The sequence below is a fragment of the Poecilia reticulata genome, linkage group LG19, assembly GCF_000633615.1.
Source record: "Poecilia reticulata strain Guanapo linkage group LG19, Guppy_female_1.0+MT, whole genome shotgun sequence".
In the NCBI taxonomy this organism is placed as follows: Eukaryota; Metazoa; Chordata; class Actinopteri; order Cyprinodontiformes; family Poeciliidae; genus Poecilia; species Poecilia reticulata.
The window spans coordinates 16,973,239-16,990,911 of NC_024349.1; the positions used below are offsets into that span (position 1 = coordinate 16,973,239).

General features: G+C 41.4%; 1 protein-coding gene across 1 annotated transcript; it reads right to left on the reverse strand.

Moving 5' to 3' along the window:
- Positions 1-406: 406 nt before the first annotated feature.
- Positions 407-12,032, reverse strand: dhx8 (DEAH (Asp-Glu-Ala-His) box polypeptide 8). The gene is made up of 23 exons (XM_008437396.2): positions 11,813-12,032; positions 11,562-11,647; positions 11,389-11,461; positions 11,209-11,300; positions 10,061-10,167; positions 9,522-9,932; positions 9,255-9,399; positions 8,852-9,058; positions 8,427-8,514; positions 7,961-8,058; positions 7,647-7,794; positions 7,161-7,342; positions 5,908-6,102; positions 5,634-5,819; positions 5,341-5,551; positions 5,078-5,259; positions 4,285-4,425; positions 4,036-4,191; positions 3,799-3,936; positions 3,580-3,708; positions 3,146-3,342; positions 2,883-3,062; positions 407-1,407 (listed from the first exon to the last, which is right to left on the reverse strand). The coding sequence occupies exons 1-23, from the start codon at positions 12,015-12,017 to the stop codon at positions 1,188-1,190; spliced, it is 3,777 nt and encodes a 1,258-aa protein (XP_008435618.1). The 5' UTR covers positions 12,018-12,032; the 3' UTR covers positions 407-1,187.
- Between the last annotated feature and the right edge of the window lie 5,641 nt (positions 12,033-17,673).

Consider the following 17,673-nt stretch of genomic DNA (forward strand, 5'->3'; position numbering starts at 1 on the left):
GCAAAAATGCTGTGTTCCACCCTTGAATACAATCTCCACAGTTAAACATGGTGGTGGCATCATCATAATGTGGTGATGCTTTTATTTCCAGCAAGGACAGGGGAGCTAATCAAGTGTTGATTGGATAACAGGTGAAGTCAAAAATGAAACATTGGTAAAAAAAAAAATATATATATATAAAAGGCTGCAAAAAGATTAAGACTGGTTTTACCATCCAATGAGATGATGATGGTTTAGACCAATGGCCTAGTCAAAGTGCAGACCTAAATCCAAATAAGAACTAAAAACTGTGCTCAAATTTTTTTCTTCCACTTCATAGTTGCGCACTACTTCATGATGGTCTGAGACATTAATAMGTTTGTAATTACACAAGAGAAATTAGACAAGGAATAAGCAATGCAAGGAGTTCAAATGGTTTTTGTTCATTTTAATAAAAATGCAGAACRTGTCTCTACTGACCTAATTAGATTCAAAAGTACCAATTAAAAAGATTAAATATGWTGCAAAGAATCAAGTTTGGAAATCATTTGAGATTTTCTGACAAACTAGAAAAATCAAATGTTCATATTTTGTTACACTTATTTCTTACTGAAATTCCACTTTTATTACTTTATAACAAAATCAGATACTTTTCTCCGTACAGCGGGGGCGGGGAGGAAGTCATTGGTTTTACACTCATCCATACACTGATGAAGATATTTCCTGCAATTATCATAAAACATGTCACACATTTGACCGTCTTCTTGTTTTGAAAAATAAGAGCTAATCACATGGAAGATAAAATGCCAAACTCCATTTGCATCAGGACATTCGTTGGACTCAACAGTTTACAGAGTAAAAATAAATAGGTCATAGTTTTGGAATATATCCGTATTAAAGACTTTTGAACTATTTGCAAAACAAAAACGTTTTCTAATTGCTGCTTTGTTTCTTTAACAAGTAAAAAAAAAAAAGTTTCCTGACATGACATGAACATTTTAGACTAAATTTAAATCATTGAAAGTTTACAAGTCAAAGAAAGAAAATGTACAGTTTTTACACGTAAAAAAAAAAAAAAAAATACAAACACAAACCACAACTGAAAGCTGACTTGTGATGGGGAACCCTAAAGCCATCGGTGCTTGTCCAATCCTGGGACCACAGTCCCGAAACRAAATCCATGCTGCGGATATGCGACGTCACACGGCTCAGCGGCGTCTGAAGGCGCGCGAGATTCTCCAGGCGTTCGGCTCTTCGTATCGATTGTACAGCGGCTCGAGGCGCTGCTGCTTCTTCTGCTTGCTGAGGCGAGTGGGATCGGAGACTTTGAAGAASGCGGGCGCGAATTCTACGAGCCAGCGCGGATCGATGGTGGTCACCTCCCTCATGTACTCCTTGGTGGTCAGCACCAGCTCATGGTACACGACCCTGCGAGAAAAAAAAAGGCAGGATGTTAGACACCGACACCTTTAAATGCATTTTGTTTTCTGTATTCTAGAGACCTTTGATTGCTGTTCTCTGGATGTCTAAACATGTTAACAAAATAGAACATTTTCTTATAAATGTAGCCCCTTTCCATCGGGCATATACAAATGCACCTAGAGTTATTCAGAACCCAAGGCAAATTAGATTTATTGGCGATTTTGCAAGGCAAAACTACAAAAGATCTGCTTAGACAGTTGAATGAACGTAATATAACAGAAGTTTTTCTTAGTTCAACTCATAATCTTGCTTTCAGCGAGGGCTGCTGACTCAATGTGATTTCCCTCMCTCCMCTRAGCAGAATCCTTCACCACGGCAACCTTTTGCTCATTTTCTTTGGTCTCACACACACCTGATGCAACCAATAAAGGTCTTCATTGTTACATCAAGTATGCTTGAGAGGACTCTAAAACACATGGAGACATTTCAGAAATGACTGAAAGTCAAGAGGATTGTCCAAGACATTTACAGACACATTGAGGACTGGCAAACAAGGRAAGAAAAAGGCCCTGAATGTTCCTRAATAACTTATTGGAAGTACAGAATAAAGTTTAGAGTCATAGGAACTGTGGTGATGCCACCTGGTGGCAGAAAGAGGAAGTTATTAACCACTTCCATCAGATTCCTGACAGACGGTCAAACGCCTCCTGAGAAGGACCTGGAGGAAGACAAACAACACTAAATCCACTCCAATTTGCTCACAGCCCCCATAATAAGGTTGAGTGATTCTGTTCTGTTGAGAAACGAACGAGATCCGCTGCAGTGATGCTCCCTCCGGAGCTGCATTGGAAAGCTGGAGGGAAAGATTGATTCAAACAAGAAAAGGGAAATCCTGGAAGAAAATGTCAAAGATTAGACTCATCAAGCCTTCAAACAGGGCAACGATGCCAATCATATATCAAAATCATCAAAAGGTTCTAGCRCAGTCAGTTACCCGACATGAACTCTGTTGAAATCAAAACTATAAATTGGAAGCTTTCGCTAAACAACCCTGCCAGGAGCCAGTGTGTGGTTATGAATCAGGCTGCAGCAGCAGCAGGTCATAACAATGAAACGCTGCTGTTAGCCTCAAACAAGCTCGTCATGACTGCGACTGCAGTACTCATCACAGGCGACATCAGGGGGGAAAAGTTGTGAAGTTACTCGTGTTGAGCCACGAGTAACTTGTTGATGTTTTATTACAACTGTTAGTTTCTATATTTTGCCAATGAACCTAATCAAATCTTGCCGAGGGTGCCRAAGTGGCTGGTTCCCGTCCATGTGTAGCTTTTTTTTACCCTGAGTGTTCATAATGTAGGTGGAAAAAAATTAACTTAGAAAGACCTGCAGAGATGCTGATCACAAAAAGATCTAAATTATGCTAATTGGCATTAGCATAAATGGACACTTTGTTTCTACGGAGATCTAAGATGCGGTCGTACCATTCAGGCTGTCTGTTGAACAGGGCACTTGATGGGTGGATGTAAACAACTTGCTGGTCTATGAGGGTCCTGTAGCCCTCCTGGGGATCCTTCTTGGCAGCGTTCCTGAAGAAACCGCTGCAGATGGCCTTCTGGACCCGCACCGTGGCTTTGCCGCAAGACACCACGTCCAGTTTATGTCTGGAGGAGGAGAAAGACGTTCGATAAAACTCCCAATCGCACGGCCCAGCATTCTACCACTCGACAGCGAAGGCAAACCGAACCTGTCCATAATCCCCAGCATCTGTTTGCGGATATCCTGGGCTCGGCGCAGGGAGCGAGCCTGGATGAAGTTCTCGTAGCACCAGGGGTTGGAGAACTTGTTGTTCTTCCAGGAGTTGTAAACGGCCAGCAGAGTTAGGTGGTCGCCCTCAGGCTGGTGGAACTTTGCCTTCTTCTGGTCAGCCAGGGCCTGCTTGTCCTGCGGTCAGGAAAATCTTTATTGGGTTAACTGGATTCAAATATTTCACATGGAAAACTAGACAATGTAATGGGTGTAAGAGAAGGGTCAACAAAAGGATTTGCTTAGGGCTTTGCAAAGTATCAACAATTATTTTCACCTGAGCAAATAATTTTTTTTCAGAATCTCAATATGGGGGAAAAAAAAAAAAAGGGCTGAACTCGCATCCCAAATGTTTTAAGTGTGTGGGTACTGTACCTTKGGCCTGTAGAAGACGTTCTGAACAGACAACATTGAAACAATGGTCAGCATCTCTTCACTGCAGCCCAGGTGGACGGACATGATCAGCATCTTGCACAGCATGGGCTCCAGAGGAAACTCCGCCATCTGGAAGAAAGACAACGTGGCGCCAATGTTTCATTTAAACRAWCAGCACTTTAAATGTTCGGAGGGACTGGTGTGTGTTCGCATCCTCACCCTTCTACCCAGGCGTGTGAGCAAGCCCTCGTCATCCAGAGCTCCCAGAGTGTAAAGCTGCTCCATGGCCGTGATCAGAGTCTCCATGGGAGGAGCATCCATGAAGTCAAAGGAGAGGAGGTCRTTGATGCCCATGGCCTGGAGGAGGAAAAGAAATGCGGCGGAAAGATCAAAACTCAGCTAATAATAAACAGGTGTTTAAGATATGATTGGTGTAAAATAAAGACTTTGTTTAACCTTTAGCGACAGCACAGTGCTGGCCAAGTTAGTCCTCTGGATCTCAGGAACGTTGGTGGTCAGCATCTCATCTCTGTAGGCTCTCTCCGTGTACAGCCTGTAACATTTCCCAGGACCCGTCCTGCCGGCGCGCCCCGCCCTCTGCTTGGCCTGGGCCTGAAAGGGAAACGCATCGAACGAGGTTTGGCTTCAGCGTCCTGAATGACGGCAATCAGAAAACCTCACACGCGCCCGTTCAGAAAATCTCACCTGGGAGATGGGAGTCACCACCAGCTGATCGATGCCGGTCTTGGAGTTGTAGACCTTCTGCTTGACAAAGCCCGGGTCCACCACGTAGTAGATCCCGTCGATGGTCAGAGAGGTCTCCGCGATGTTGGTGGCAATGACAACCTGAAGAAGTGCGGGATTTATTTGCAAAGGATTCTATAAAGAAATAGTGTGCAAACGCCGTGCAACGATTTAAAGTCTTAATTGGCCTTTAATTTACTCGATTTTTTCTTGGTTCCCATTTCATACATTTCCATTTTAGGACCAGACAGAAAATATTCTGTTCATTTTTTTTCTTTTCTTTGTTAAACCACTTAACTCTAAACTACGAATCATTCTGATTTAAATCTCTCAAGTTCAAGTGATTAGAGAAGAAAAATGTGCAACAAGTTCTGAAGTCAGACGTTAAGTTTTTTTTTTTTTTTGTCACAAAAAAATCCAAATAAAATATATTGAAGTTTGTGTCTAATGTGACAAAACAAAAAGTTTTAGCTCAACATGAGTTTGTAAAACTATTTTAGCTTTGTTAATTTGATCATTTTACTTAAAAAAAAAAACAATTTCATGAGAACAAATAAATAGTGCATCTTTGTCCTAATTAAGAAAGAATAGAAATGATCAGACAACCTCAAAATGAAACATTTATGTCAAGGCAGACAGAAACATACATTTCAGGATTATTTATGCAAGAGTGAAAATAAACAAATGCTATCATAAGCTCTTATGTATATATTTAAATAACCATTCATGTTTTGCTTTGTTTTTTTAAAGGTACCTTTCTGCTTCCTGGGGGAGCTGGGTCAAAGATTCTGGTCTGCATCTCGCTGGGCAGAGCAGAATACACAGGGAGAATGATGAGTTCAGGGACATCGGGTCCAAGAGACTTCATCCTCTCGTAGAGAATCTCACAGGCGGTGTCAATCTCTTCCTGGCCGGTTAAAAAGACCAGGATGTCGCCTGCGCAGAAAGAGAATGCACAACGTTTACAGTGTGATATGAAAACGGGGGCAGTGAGTTCTTCCCCTCGCTCTCTCGTACCTGGAGGCTCGGTCAGATGGATCTGCATGACGGTTATGAGGCTGGCGTCCAGGTAGTCCGTCTCAGGTTCTTTGGTGTAAAGAACCTCCACTGGATACGTTCTGCCCGGGATGGTGAAGATGGGGGCCTCGTAGAAATACTGGGAGAACTTCACGGCGTCCAGCGTGGCCGAGGTTACGATCAGCTTCATGTCTGTGCGCTTCTGCACCGTCTAAAGTGAAACAAAATAATCAGAATCAAACGTTTCCACCTAGAAAGAAACCCTAAAGAACCGTGCTCTCCGGGCAGTTTACCTTCTTGAGGAGACCAAACAGCACATCGGTGTGGATGGTTCTCTCGTGAGCTTCGTCCAGCATGATTATGGCGTACTGGCCCAACTCGGAGTCGATCAAACACTCCCTCAGCAGCATACCGTCTGTCATGTACTTGATCACCGTCTCGGGGCTGGTGCAGTCCTCGAATCGGATGGTGTAACCCACCTGCAGGAAGCAAACGGAACCTCTAGATATTAAGCCAGAGATGCCTACAACATAATGAGAAACATGTACTGTAGGAGCAGCAAGTTACCTCCTGTCCCAGACAGCAACCGTACTCCTCAGAGACTCGCTTGGCCACCGACATGGCGGCGACACGTCGTGGCTGCGTACAGCCGATCTTGCCCCGGGTGGTGTAACCCGCCTCCGCCAGGTACTGAGTGATCTGGGTGGTCTTCCCGGAGCCCGTCTCTCCGATGACGATCAGGATCTGGTTGTCGTGAACAGCCTGTGGTGGAGCGACACGGAGATGTTGTTACGGGAATCCCAGCTGGTTTTATGTTCAACCAAAGAACCGAAACAAACCCAGTAAGTGGAAACGGACCCAAATCATCCAGCTCAGAGCTTGATTAGTCCGGCTAACCCTGATAATTCATTTAAGTACTACTAGGTCAAACAGACAACAGCAATAGATGTTGCTGAATCAAGAAGTAAATATTATTCAGTGTCAATTAGGTGCTGAAAAACAAATTCAGAGGAAGAACAGGGCCAGYAGCCATTTAAAAAGGAAATTATTTTCTACAAAATATTTGTAAAACTAATTGTGTCTACATGTTAGGAAATCTTAAATATGCTTTTGTTATTGGACACAAAAATAGCAAAGTCTCTAATAACAAAACAATCTCTGAACCATTATTTTCTACAACAGTTTAAGATTCATTCATGCAAGAATGAAAGTAGATTAGAAGGAATTTCAGTTTCCACTTTTTTTTTTTTTTTGCTGTGGTGGAACTTTTTGGTTCTGGAAATGTCTGAAAGTTTACTGAAATCCTCTCTGCTCTGACAGATTATTAACGACCGCTCACAGGAAGAATAAACACAGAGCAGACTGGATCCGTTATCTGGATCAGATCCAAAACTCAATTCATTCTCAGATCGGCTATTGAGCCCAGGCCGSCAATCCGCCCACCAGTCCAGACAGCGTGGTCCGTGTGACTGGACGTCATATCTCGACTGACAGTAATATCAGAATGAATAGATCTATTTTATTAGATATGGCCCAKTACTTAAATTTTAAATATAATGATGGAACCAATTATGGAAGCCTGGCGTTACTGAACAGAACAAAGACCACTCTGCTGCTTAATGTCACTTTCCTTTGAGATATTTCAGTGCTGAAAAAAAAAATAAAGAAAAACAGAAGATGGACAAGAAGCATTATGTGAAAACATTTGCAACAGTAGCAATCATCTTAAAACTGTTACAGTAAAACCAGAGCTGTAGACAAAGATCAGAAACCAACATTCTGGTTATTTCATCTCTTTAAGTTAGTGAACAGTTGAGCACCTGAATGAGCTGCTCCTTTAGTTTATAGATGGGCAGACTCTCCCTCTGCTCCAAGATGGAGAGCTGGGTCTTCTTTCCGTACGAGGCCTTGTTCCCTCCAAAAGCATGTTTCTTCCATTCTGGAATGTCATTGGGCATCATTCCGATTCCCCTCATGTTAGCAGCGATCTGCCTGCCGTCCACTGCGGGAGAGGATTTATGCGTTTGTTACGGACAACTTTAAACACGGCAACTAAAACCATGACACATCAGACGGATCCCAGCTGGCTCGAAAGGGTCACAAAAGGGACGATGAACAGAAATAAACTGTAACATACGGGAGCCAAATAGGGGCTGCAGGAAGTTAGACGGGACAAAACCAAAGAATATCTACTTCCAAAAACCTTTTTTTAATCTTGTTCTTTAAGTTCTAATTTAAAGATGACTTCAGTAACAATCTGTGCATCCTRGAARTGGCTTAATGTGGATATCTGAGGGATTCCTAACCGTCTGGCAGCGGGTCGACCCAATGTTTGTTCAGCCCCATGGGGATGGAGTCCATCTCTGCCTCTCGGGCCGCCTGCTTCAGCTCCCGCCTCTCCTTAGCCAGAGCGCTTTGCATCATGGCCGCCTGCGACAGCGAGCCGTCTGGATTCTGGGAACAGAGAAGGAACGTCRAATCACAGAAAAACGTTACCCGATAAATCCAAACGTAAGTGTCTTGAGGAAACGCCACGTCACAAACTGCACGAAATGAGCAGTAAATGAGCCCTTCAGTTATTCGGCGAATAAAAAGACGACCCATGCTGAACGATGAGCACCTTGACGATCTTGACGGGGCTCATGTCCATGCTCTGTTTGGTGTGTCCCCTCAAAAACGGTGGTTCCTCTTCAACSAGCTCGATCTCCAGGTCCTCATCTGTCGACGGCGTCAGGAAAGTCACATAAGTTTCTTMACAACATTGTTTTGCTGAGTTCGAATGTGCTACAATTCTAGCAAATTAATTCAGAAACATTAGATGATGTGCTAGTAATTTAGGGGATAATAARTAATAACTGGTGACACTGCACAACAAATGATGTGCTTAGAAATGCATTCAGTTCTCTTCTCACGCTAAATGTGATTATGAGAACCAGAATTTTTTTTTCTCTCTAAATTTCTTTAGTTAGATGAGAAAAAAATAATAATAATAATAATAAGCTTAGATTATTTTTTTTACATCTGATATTCTTTTGTCAAGTATATTTATTGTGTGAGAATGAAGGAATAAAAAAAAATTCTGTTACCCTCTTCATCGTCCACCTTAGGGAGGATTCCCGTCTCGTCGTCGAAATCTGGRAATTCTTCTTTGGACAAGACGTTTGCAGCAATCATCTAAGCACAGGAAAGCCACAGGAACGACGTGACAAAATGCTCTCCACATCAAACAGGTTCAATTCAAGCTTCATGTCATTTTACAGTTAGGCATATAAATCTATTAAAATAACAACAGTTCAGGAATAGTTAGGACATAAAATAGAAAATATAATTTCTAGCATTAGCTGCAGATTACTTACTAAATTAAATTGCGAAAAGCATCTGGGTTTTCCTCCAGTATTGGTGCCGCTTCATAAAACACTCATCTGTTCATCCGTTAACCCCAGCACGCTTTTTCACTTTTTTTCTTTTTATCTACAAAAACCTCTTCCCAAGTGAGCCGCAGAGTCCTGACCTGTTTGATCTCCCACTTCTCCGGGTCAGAGATCTTGGTGAGCCTCTTGCGCTCCAGCGTGTCGTCYTGCTCCAGCTCGGGGGCGTGGCCCAGGTTCAGGTTGCTAGGCCTGTCGGGGTTCCTCATGGAGACGTCCTCGCCTCCTTCTGGGCCCATATTCCTTCTCCGGTTGGGGTTTAGATCTTCTCCTGTGTCCTGGTCCACATCCTGGCAGGATAAATAATAACAACGAGGCAAGCTGGTAACAAAGTTTATCGCTCACTCTAATGTGTCAGCATCTTCAATTCACAATCTTAATATCCAATTACAGACTGATGTTTTTTAAAGCTCAACACCAGATTATTATTTTTTTTTTCATAATTATGCATGTATTTTCGTACACAGTGACAGCTTTTGTTCTTACCTTCATACTGAGGCTCGTCTTGGAGCCGGTGAACGACAGCACCTTTACTTTCACTCGCTGGCCCTTGCTGACGACGTCCGCCACGTTCGCGACGCGACCCTCCCTGCGCAGCTCAGAAATGTGGACCAAACCCTCCCATCGTTTTCTAAACTCCAAGAAAACAAACGAAGAATGAGTTCAGACGGAGTGAAATTAAGCAGATTGAAGCTTTTACTTATTGGTCGTTTTTAGTAAGTAATCTTTGGTGCCGGCTTCTTTCATGCTGACCTTAGTCCCTCCAGCTGAACAAAGCATCCAAACTGCATGATGCTGGTCACTTTGCCGTTGTAAATGTCGCCAACAGAAGGCTCCTCGGGAGGAGGCCGGTCCACGTGTTTGTCTTTCCAGCGATCAGAGTCTTTATCCAGGTCTTTCCTGGGGCTGGGTGAACGATCAGACCAGCGGGAAGACTTGTCCTTTCTTTTACCACGATCTCTGTCCCGATCTCTGTCTCTGTCCCGATCTCTTTCCCTGTGCCGGTCACGGTCCCGGGAGCGAGATCTGGATCTGGAACGTGATCGGGAATGGTGCCGCCTCTTCCTGTCTCCTCCCCGGTCCCTGTCTCTGTCTCTGTCCCGGTCTCTGTCTCTGTGCCTCTCTCGTTCTCTACTTCGGCTGCGATGCCTGCTTTTTTCTGATCTGAGGGAGGAAAAGGGAAAATCCAGATCAAAGCAACCGTAACAACTTTGTTCTTCCATTTTAGCAAAACCAGAACTTTGAAAAAGTTTCGTTCTTGTTTCCTGTAGTTRCAACTAAATGCGTCTTACTTGCTCTTGCTGACTTTGGAGTCCGCCCCGCTGACACTGGGCATAAACATCTCTAGTTCYTTCATCGCATCAGCAGCGACTTTTACATCGTCTTCATCCAGAATCCGCTACAAAGTTTAAACGAAAACAGATTTAGATTTTCAGACTTAGCAGGGTTTCCCCCAGTGTATTATAGGCCTGGCGGCCCGCCATGCTTTACTAGCGCCACCGCCAGGCTAAACCTTTCTTGTTTATTTTTTTCATCTGAAAAACTCGTCCAGAAACTCGACCAACCAAAATAGTTTGTGTGTCCCCTTATACAGCAGTTCACTGACGATGTTTTCCCATAACATATAATTACCCAGTGATATTTTTACTTTTATTGTCAACTTAACATCTTTTAATACAAAAACACGGTGGACCGCCAGTGGACCGCCTCGGCGCCCTGACCACCGGGCTTAGAAAGTTTTCTGGGGGAAACCCTGCTTAGGATAATATTTGTTTTTCTGACATCTTTGGAAAATATAATTCATCTTTGGTGAATACATTGGCTAAAATAAAAAAAAATTCCTCTGTTTYCCAAATAACGTGCATACATATAAAAAAAAAAAACTACAATAGGAAAAAAAATTTTACTACAAATTTTTAGTTCAAAAACACTATAGAATCATTACACACAGTGGGATATTTGTCAAGAATTTATATCATTATTTTGATTATTATATTTTGCAGCTAATAACTTTCAGCTACTTCTAAGCTCCTTCCATCCATTCAACTTTAAAGCAATGTGCTTGGATAAAGAACTTAGTGAACAGTCAGCTTTTTTAGCAATAATTTAGGTCAGAAGTTTTCTGCTTGAATGTGTAGATATTTTACTTCAATTGACTTATGTAGCATTGAAACTTTGAGAAATTAAAAAAAAAAGTTAGCTGCAAGTCATTCTCGTAAATAATTAAACAAAAGAACGCTAGAAACATATCAATCCTTCATTTTTGAAATTGGATTGCTGAATAACAAAATTATGGCTCAGACTAGTTGAACTGTAAAAAAAAAAAGAAAGAAAAGAAATTAAAAGCAACACTTTCATTCAGAGATAATTCTGTTTCTATGAAAATGTATAAAGAAATGGGGACAGTGATGCAAGAAACACAAATGTGAGCTTTGAGTACCTTTGGTGATGGATCGTTGGGTTTACACAGAGCAGGAAACAGCTCCTTCAACCTGTCTTTCTCACTTTTTGGCTTGATTGAAACATCAGAGGCTGTAGGGTCAAGAAATAAAGAAACCTTTAATTGGGAGGCCTTTTAATTCAAACAAGTGATAGGTTTACTAGACATGTTCAGACTTACCTTTACTTGTCGATGCCTTAGAAGGAGGTCGCATCGTCTGGATGAGTCTGAGCAAGTTGCCGATGAGAGAATCCTGCAAGTTAAACGCAAGAAAGCAGGGTTTGTGACATTAATGAACCGTTTAGGCAACAATATCTTACTTTGGCTAATAATTCCGCGATCTGCTGACTTACAGTGAATTCGGCTCCATTTTCGAGCAAAAGTGCTTTGAATCCATCGAAGCTCGGCTGTTTTTCAGCAAGACTGATGACAAACTCGGCTAGGACAGTGAAGCAAAAGACAATAACGTTAGACTGGACTTAGTGTTCACATAAACCAGTGTCAAGGGTGTCGGGAAAATAAGGCAAAAGAACGGGTTGTAAAAGCTAACAGAGAAGCTAGCTGGTCTAGGTTACGAACTGGGTAGAAAGTTAAAAACACACACCTAAATCTTTGTCATTAATTCCCAGATGGTTGTCGAGCTCCGTGCAGACCTTCGACACCAAGGACAAATATTCCAGCTGCGATAACTCGTCAACTCCGCCGTCTGCCATTTTCCACGAGTCTTGTTTTTGTTCAACAAACGTTGACGACGGCAGACATATTGGATGTAAAAGCAATTTCCTTTTCCGTTTCAACCGGAAACACATTTCTTGCGCTACCCACTGATGACCACATGATGGCGGCAAAGACGTAAAATAACATAAATGGCACTGTATCCTCTACGAAGAGCTATATGTCCTAAGTGTAACCATGCCCTTTTTTAATGGGGTTTTCACCTGTGACCCAGTTAAAGCTGGACTGTGGGGTGACCTTRTAGTGTGGTAAAATAAAAAAACCTTAAAAAATCTGTCTTGTAAACAAATTATTTCACCTGAGGTTCTGGATCTTTGCAGCTCCTCCAGACGCACAATAGGTCCCAAAGCTGCTTTTCTGATTAATGCTGTCAGTTTAGCTGGTCAGCTATGTCTCAGTAAGTGTGGAAAAACAAAACAAACTCGAGAAAATTAGTTCAGAAGATAATTAAAATGTTTGAATTTGTCATGTCTGACTGCTCTTTGGAAATTAGTCACAGCATCTAAAGCAGCTATAGGTAATATTTATAATGATCCAGCTCACACTCATTTGTCTGAAGCACACAAAGTTGCAAAAACTTCTCCTTATTTTGTTATTAGCCCAACAATGGAAGGGGAAAAAAACTCAAGAATCAATTGGACCTTGATTTTTTTTTCTTGTCAATACTAAATGTGATTTTTTTTTATTTGTTTGTTAAGGGAAGGGTAGAGAGGAGATCTTTTCTGACTTGATGAGTATAAGCACCAGCAAGCTAAAGTCAAATGTATCGTTTAGACCTATTCARGAAAGCTTTCTTTCTTTCTCATGACCTTGAGTGATAAAAGCACAGATCGTTAAAGTTCACGAGTCTGAGCTCTTAATGGAAGTAATCACACAGCACTGTTGGCCAGCAGATACAAAGTGGGCTCTGGCACAGTTGTGCCCCATTTTAGCCAATGCTAAGGCTATCACACATAGCTTCTGCAATATTGATTGCTGAATAGTGAACAATCAGAGAAGCTGCCAAAAGAGGGGCTTTTGGAATATAGGCCTTTTGTAAAGCCTATTCCAAAAAAAAGCAATTCTTTCAAAGAACTAGTTTATATCAAACTATGAAAATGATTGATGAGAAACACAGGCTTTACTTAACACCAGAATTTACTTAAAAAACTGTAAAAGGCTTTTTTTATTGCTGTTTAATCTTTAAAAATGGATCAATCCTTGAAATCACAAGCACTTACCTCACTAACTTTTTCCCCCTCTGTTTCTTTACCTTGGCCAGCACACAAAGTGTCATTGAAGGCAGTCATGATTCACAGTTTTGCACTCGCTAACACGTTTATCTCCCTTCAATTCCTAGGAGGAATTTACCGAAATGTAGCTCAGTAAATCAAGAGTTCTTGTATCGCTTCATATGGGTTGTCAGGGTCATAATACTGCGGGATGTGTCTGAAGCAGAAAGCAGACACGCTTTCTCCCTTCTTTCAGAGATAAGCAGGCGTACAATATCACTCAGTCAGTCATTTGGATTTGAAACATACATCTTAACAGGGTGCTCTGTGGAAACTTGCCGCAATGCACCTCTTGTGATCTTCCTCTTGGAACGAGTTTACTTATTAATAAATTCAACATGGCAAGAATGTTTCGYAATCAGGAGGATAGWACATCCTGATAACCTTAAACTATTTGAGATTTTAAGGAGAACACAAGGCGTAMGTTCAGGACAAATTAGTGTTTCTTCACTTTGCATTTGTCAGATTTCAGCTCTGTATTTATCCCATGCGCCCCAAGCGTTATTTTGAGTGTATTTTCACTTTAGGATTACTGTAAACTCCCGCTCCCTTTATTTAGACTTTAATCTGTTGCTCAAGGATTCTCCAATCTTCTGCAAAAACTTTGGTGAGAGTGACTTTTGCAACTCACTCCAGTTCTATCTAACACAAGAGCATTAAAAATGGTTTATCATGGACTGTGGTTAAAATGGATCCCAGTAGTGTTKGATGGATTTACCTTGAAAGGACAGAGCTTTGAAAGAAACACACTTTCTCACTACGGTATTGGCATAAATACAGCATGATGCTTGATTATTATTATTAAAACTCTCAAAGGGAAAATTAGGCATTTAAAATTAAACCTGAGATGTTTAGCAGGAATTAACAAGCTCAGTGCGTAACAGGTGTATAATGGCTTAGTTAAGCTTCATCTCCAAGGCAACAGCATCTTTCACAAAGCCTTTCTRTCTGAAAACGGCAAATGCAAGCTTTTTCTGGGCTCCTTCTGGCAATTCATCAATGTAGAACTTCAGCTCTGTTTTATGTTGCATGCAAGTTGTTATTGACAATAATTACACCCCAAGCTGGTTACCGTTTTATTCAATACAATTTCTATKATTTAGAAAGTTTCTCTGTAATTGTATGCCTCGGTCATTAGTTAGCCTGTCTAATTGTATGAAGAATGTTGAAACTTTAGSTTTCTTTTAGTCAGAAAATGTTTAAAAATTAGGGTATACTATCACTATTTGTWCAACTTGACGCATCTCCCTCATTAACTTAAATCAATTTCTGATTGTTTCCTCTCAGGGTAGATCCAGGCAAGTCTGATCACTTGAATTTGTCTTTCACTTTTATTTCTCTTCTCAGTTGTAATGTCTTCMGACCTCCAAGGGACAGARAAGATTTTGATAAGCATTACAAAATGAGAACATGATGAYGTATGAATCGGCAACAGGSAGAGTAGACCTGGACAWGGTGAACGTCAATGAGTATTCAGAAACTGGAATAATTDGATTTTCTTTTTCAGCTGCATTATGTACTAGTTTTCACATTGTTTTTAATGATCTTTAGTTGAACTGTGGATTTTAATATTATTTGAAGTTATTAGGGGCCTAAGTTTTAAATGATGTGCACGGAGATAAAAGAAAATATCGGGGTGATAGCAAGAAAGTCTTCCAATGTCAATGACTAGGAGCTCATCACCAATTAAAATACTAGTGGAAACACACGGAAAGACAGTTGTTTAATCTACTGCCAGTAAAGATTTTTACATTGATTATTGAGAAGGGCATAAATCATTTTTCAGCGTGTTATTTKTAAATGAAATGTAAAATCGACAGACACACTTTTCTTTTTCAAAAGTGACACTCCTTTATGTTGCCTCACTGTCTTTTGAGAGACACCTTTATTTCCTATCGAGAGCACATTTCTTGGCAGAATGAAAAATAATTTGACATCTAAATCTGCCAGAGGTGGCTCTGTGGGATTGTTCACTTTGGCGGCTTGCTAAAAAGGAATGTTTAAAACACCTCAAGGCTTTCTCCATGTTGCTTTATGCATATATGGGGGCTATTCGGGGCAGCGCTCAGCRTCAGCAGTCCTCATTTGACCTGATTTGAGAACCAGCGGGGACATGTATGGGTTGCAGGGAAGGGGAGTGAGAGTGGGTGACCTCACACTTACATAATCGTCTTCTTGTGTGTACAGATCACAAGCGAGACGTACAGAACAGTTCTTGCATAAGTACTGCAGTGCCATAAGCTCAACTTCCCATAAATTCACAATTCAGGCTGACTGACTGGTGTTGATTGTGCAGAACATGATATGATTTCAGCATTTTTGTCCTAAAAGATGTTTTTAAAGGGGAGGGGTGGGGAGTGTTATGTAAAATCAACTTTTTTTTTTTAGCTTTATGCCATGTTATAATGTTATTCCCCTCATCAAAAACATACCAGGGGTGTTGCTTTGATTATTTTATGAATGTCTGAGAAATCCTTGAATCTTCCAAAGTCAGCCATTTTGGGGGGGGGGGTAGCTAAACACTCGCTCACACCAAGTGCCACCTTTTCCCACAAAGCTCCTCCTTGGAGCTCCTGCCTCACAGAGCAGCTCTTCCTCTCTCAGCTCCACCAGACTCGATGCTGCAGCAATTAGCAAGCACCTGGTGGAAACGCGAGTCTGCTTCGCTCATCGTACAAACTACTTCTCAGCGCAACACTCCTAACGGTTGTAAACAACATAATCATTGTAATGACATGCTGAAGGCGGAGTGTAGGAAAGAGCAGGAGCTTTTTGAAGTCTGGTTTCAAGTAATGAAATTGCAAAGCTGTTTTTGATATGTATATATACGGCTTTTTTATATAACAACTGAAGGTTGTGCTTATAAAAAGTTCACTATGTGCTTGGAAAATTGGAAACAGCACCTCTCTGAAGAATCGATAGATCAAAACAGCAAAATTGGCATAAAAACAACTCAGGTGAGGACAAATAGTCTAAATATTATCAAAAGTATCAGCTCTACAGTTTCCCATAGCTCTACAATCTTAGCCTTTATGATYACCGTTTGGTTTTGTGGTCAGGAGCCTGGCGCATTTGATTTACTCTTGTAGCTAACATAGCAGACGGACAGACTGTGAGAATTATCCAGATGGAGGAATAAAAGAGGAAAAACAGAGCTCCAACATGGGACTGGGTCCAACAGATTCCTTTGCACACAGAGAGTAGATAGAAACGCACTTAACGAAAACAAGTGCACAAAGTTCTTTTTAAATTGATTCTGCAGCTCGGGATAATGAGATCTGCTGCAGTCTGACATGCAAATACCTGGCACAATATGCCATACGCAGTCTGGTACAGCTGTGCACACGCCTCTGATCAGCAACGAGGAAAAAWAATAATAATAATAATAAAAAATAAAAAGAAACGGGGGAAGCTGGCTGGACAGAGGGGTGGGGTGTCTGCAAAGAGTTGTTGATGTATGAGCATGCTCTGAAACTGACAGCACAGCTGGCTGCAAAGTTCACTTGCTGCTGAGTGGAAAATCCCTGATATGACAGAAGCAGGGAGAATGACATGTGTGCATGACAGAAACACACACTAGGGGAAGAGTTAAAGAGGAAAGAGCGATCTGAGGTGGGTTGGGCTTTTTATTCAAACAGCCGGGGAGGGATTGGTTGGCAGAAAAGCTGCCTTTGTGAGGTCACACCCATCACAACAGCCCCCATCCCCCAAGATGGACTTCAATGACAGGAATCACTCTTGTCATTTAGTGATTGCAACAAGCTAAAAAATAAAAAATAAATAAATCTGCTACACAGTTTTCCAAACGAGTCAGAACTTTGCCGTCAAACGGTTGACTCTCTTTTTGCAATTAGGGAGTAGCGCAATTTTAAAATGCAATCAACCAGATGTAGCTACAGACATGCTTACAAACGTTTTCCCACCTCCTAAATCTTTTCAAATTATAACCACAATCTTCATGGTGTTTTATTTTTATTACTTAAATGATAGACCAATGCAACGTAGTCCACAAACACACACACTTGAAGAAAAAGGAAACATGCACCTTTCAATGAAGTTGCAAGTCTTTGGGTGTGTCTACCATTCTGTGCACCTAATGAATAAAATGTCTACCCATTGTTCTTTGCAGAGAAACTGGATGTCCGTAAAATTAGACTGGAAGCATCCGTGAACATCAATTTTGCTTTATGTCTGGATTTTGAATAGGCTACTTTAACACAAATATGAATCTGCTTTGATCTAAACCTTTCCTTTGTAACTTTCTCTGAATGCTCAGGGGTCATTGGGATGCTGCAGGGTGAACATGGTACCAAAACTCAAGAATTTTGCATCGTGCTGTTTGACTGTGGGCATTGTGTGTGTGTGTGTGTGTGTGTGTGTGTGTGCGTTACATGCAACATTAGTTTGACGTCACACAAATATTTTTACATGTCGGACAAAAAGCCATTTCAATTTAAGT